Raw genomic sequence first — 3,219 nt, forward strand, 5'->3', positions numbered from 1 at the left:
CTTGACCGCCGGCCAAGTAAACGGTCAAGCCTGTTGCCCCGGGTGGGGAAGGCGAAGGAAGAAACGCTCCAGAGAGTGAGAGAATCTCAAACCTACCATGGAGCGTTACAACCCCACCAGGGGCCGCAGGCTGGCGGAGGATCACATTAGTGACGATTCCGCTCCCGCTTAACACCGACACCCCTCGGTGTCGGCGTTGAGCAAAGGTAGCTAAACTATCAACAATATCAGCCCCATTACTAATCTCCAAAACATGACTCCTCAAAGCATTAGGACTCTCTTTAGTAATCACAATTGGAGGTTTAGGCTTGTTTTTCGACCCGGGTGGTCGTCCCCTCGGCCTCCTACCACTACTTCCACCACTCCCAAACTCCACCATCTCAAACCCACCACCACCACTCAAATTCTGATTATCTTCCGATTCCGGGTTATTTTCCCTACTATCATCCGAATCCGGGTTTGGGTTTCCACTGTTTTCATTCTCCAATTGCTCAGATTTTTTATGATCAGTAGACATTTGTTCAACTCCTCTCATAGCAACATTACCAGCCCACCATCTGTTTGCCATTTTTTCCCCTCACTCCTGTAAAAATATTATAAAATAATGAATAAATTAAATCAACCCAATATTACACCCATATGATGTTCATAAACATTCCATTTAATTTTCCTAATTACAAAGTATGATGTACCCAACCTTATTAACCTTATTATAAGTTGTAAGTTTCCATAGATATAAAAAGAATGCGTTGTAAGTTTCCATAGATATAAAAAGAATGCATAATCGTCATTTTCTTTATGTTTATTCTAATTCGAAATCAAAAAACTATAAATATTATATCCCTCGGGGATAATACATACACCAATATGATGTTAATATTTTCTTTAGAATTTGGGGTTTTATTTATGTTTATTGTTGTGTTTAATCTTAGTTACTTTCGTAAGAAACTATGTTTGGAGGACTAATTTGAGTTATTAGATTATTTAACTCATGTATAAATTGAATCTTACTGATAAAACACATTTTACGTATTTTACGGTGAGACCATCTCATTATTGTTAAACATCAATTATTGAGTCAAGTCTAAAGTGGGAGCCAACTCTCTTTGTTTTTACTGGGTTTAGTAAAATTGTTAGTTGGCCTTGCATTGAATTGTGAAATTGATTCTCAAAAACCCCAACTTCTCTCTCCTATCCCATCCCTTTCTCTCTCATCTATCTCTATCCTTGATTCTAGTGTTTTTGATGCTTTTGAGTTTGAAATTGAGAAACCAAAACAAGCTTCCTCAACTCCAAAATTATGACCTTCAAATTTCAAATCTTTTTTGCCACTTCTATCCTTAATAAGACAAAACATAATCTTATCTCTTAAGATTAGTTTCATACATATCACTTATATCAGAATTATGAGTTAGTCTATTAGTCGAAAATTTTATTAAAATTCTCCTTACCTAGGATTTAAAAAAACACTACAATGATATTTTCCCATATGCTACAATTGGGTACGAGTATAAACACGGAGGACGTATAAATTTATAAAAAAAACCCAAAAAATAAGCAAAGCTTAATAAGAATTGTTTTTTATTTCAGTTGAAGCAAATATTATTTTTCCTACGCAAGATTATGAATTCGATTCTCGCTCTAATTTAAAAGCCCAGAAAACAAAGAAAAATTAAAAAAAACCCACCTATCTGAATATGAAACTAGCTCGACATGCAAACTCCAGAAGTGTAGCTTCAAAAATGAAAATTTTGGTTCAAAAAGTTACCCTTTTTTGGATTTTTTTTGGGTTTAATATATAATTCTAAGGGTGACCCACAAACAATCTCTATCTTGCTAAATCAATATAGTGCTCATGATAGTAAGTACCTTCTTGAATCTTGATGTTGGTGTTGAATTATTGTGAGGTTTTGAGAAGGAAAAAGAGAATGAAAAAATGGAAAATATAAGAGGGGTGGTAAGAAAGTAAAGGCGGTTGGAAAAAATGTGGTATGTTTTGATAAATGTTGAGAAAGAAGAAAGCAAGAAGGGGTTTCTAGGATGATTTCCTTTATGGGAATTGGGAGGGTCTCTTTTGTTCTTACCCTTTCTAGGTGTCCTACTATCTTGTGGGGTTCCTTTTATTTTAGGGTATTGTCCTTATTCTCTCATTTTTGTCTATTTCAATTTCTACCTATTCATTCTTTGGAAAATTTATTAAAAATAATTTAAGGTGATGTTTGGCAAAATAATTTATTGGTATAAATCAGAGAATACTAATGTTTAGTAAATTAGCTGGTTGAAACAAATTATTATTATGAATAAGTTATTTTTGAACAAGTTGCTAATAGCACTGGATTTAAAGTCATTTGGTCAAACCAGTTAATAAAATCAACTGGTCAAATCTGCCACTTTAATTAACTATCAGCAATCAATTATTTGTCAAACACCCTAACTATAACATATTCACTCAAATGGATTTTTTGTAGTTTTACTCATTTACAAAGAAATATGAAGTATTTGTATATAGTTTTTGACAAAAAGTTATTACAGATATTTTTTTATTTAAAGTCAATTTTTATATGTTGTTTCTAATAATTTTTTCATTATATTTATCATAATGAAATTAAGTTGGAAATTTAACAGTAAATGTCAATAGAAAGTATAAATAATACTGCGTTTCACATATTCATTTTTATTTAGTCTCACCTTAAAAAATAAGTAATCATTAAAAATAAGTTTTAATTAGTAAAAATCAAATTTTTTTATGTAAAATTAGTTAAAATCACTATAAACCAATTACAATCAGTAAATATCAGTTTAAATACTAAAACTCAATATTAATTTATAACTAAAAATCAATTACAATAAGTAAAAATCAATTTCAATAAATAAAAAATCATTAAAAATTAATTACACTCCATAAATTTTCATTTTAATCAGTGAAAATGTGTGTTAATCAGTAAAAATCAATTGAATAAAATATGGCTTTAATGGACTAGTTATAAATAAACAATAATAGCGAAATAACTAAAATTCTAATTAACTGCATGATTAATTTCCTTATATGTTCTTTCATATTAGCTTTCTTTATGAATGTTATTGATTAATTGTAAGTTTGAAAATGACATTGGTGAAAAAAGATTAAAAAAAAAAAAAAAAACTCAATAAATGCCTACTAAGGGATTTGAACCATGCAATTTTGTTGTCAAAAACAAGGCAATACTAATGCATTGCTGA

At 30.6% G+C, this 3,219-nt stretch overlaps 1 protein-coding gene across 2 annotated transcripts in view; it reads right to left on the minus strand.

Moving 5' to 3' along the window:
- Positions 1-2,113, minus strand: part of LOC130802948 (AT-hook motif nuclear-localized protein 15-like) — a 3,703-nt gene extending 1,590 nt beyond the window's left edge. Inside the window, exons 1-2 of one of the 2 annotated variants that reach the window (XM_057667078.1) lie at positions 1,870-2,113; positions 1-583 (exon numbers count right to left, since the gene is read on the minus strand). The exon at positions 1-583 is cut by the window's left edge and continues 1,590 nt beyond it. In XM_057667078.1, coding sequence (XP_057523061.1) covers positions 1-568 — 568 coding nt within the window. In that variant the 5' untranslated portion in view covers positions 569-583; positions 1,870-2,113. Of the gene's footprint in view, positions 584-1,687 lie in introns of both variants that reach the window. The other variant, XM_057667077.1, reaches the window with a different exon arrangement.
- Positions 2,114-3,219: the final 1,106 nt, after the last annotated feature.

This window comes from Amaranthus tricolor, chromosome 16 (genome assembly GCF_026212465.1).
Source record: "Amaranthus tricolor cultivar Red isolate AtriRed21 chromosome 16, ASM2621246v1, whole genome shotgun sequence".
Lineage (NCBI taxonomy): Eukaryota > Viridiplantae > Streptophyta > Magnoliopsida > Caryophyllales > Amaranthaceae > Amaranthus > Amaranthus tricolor.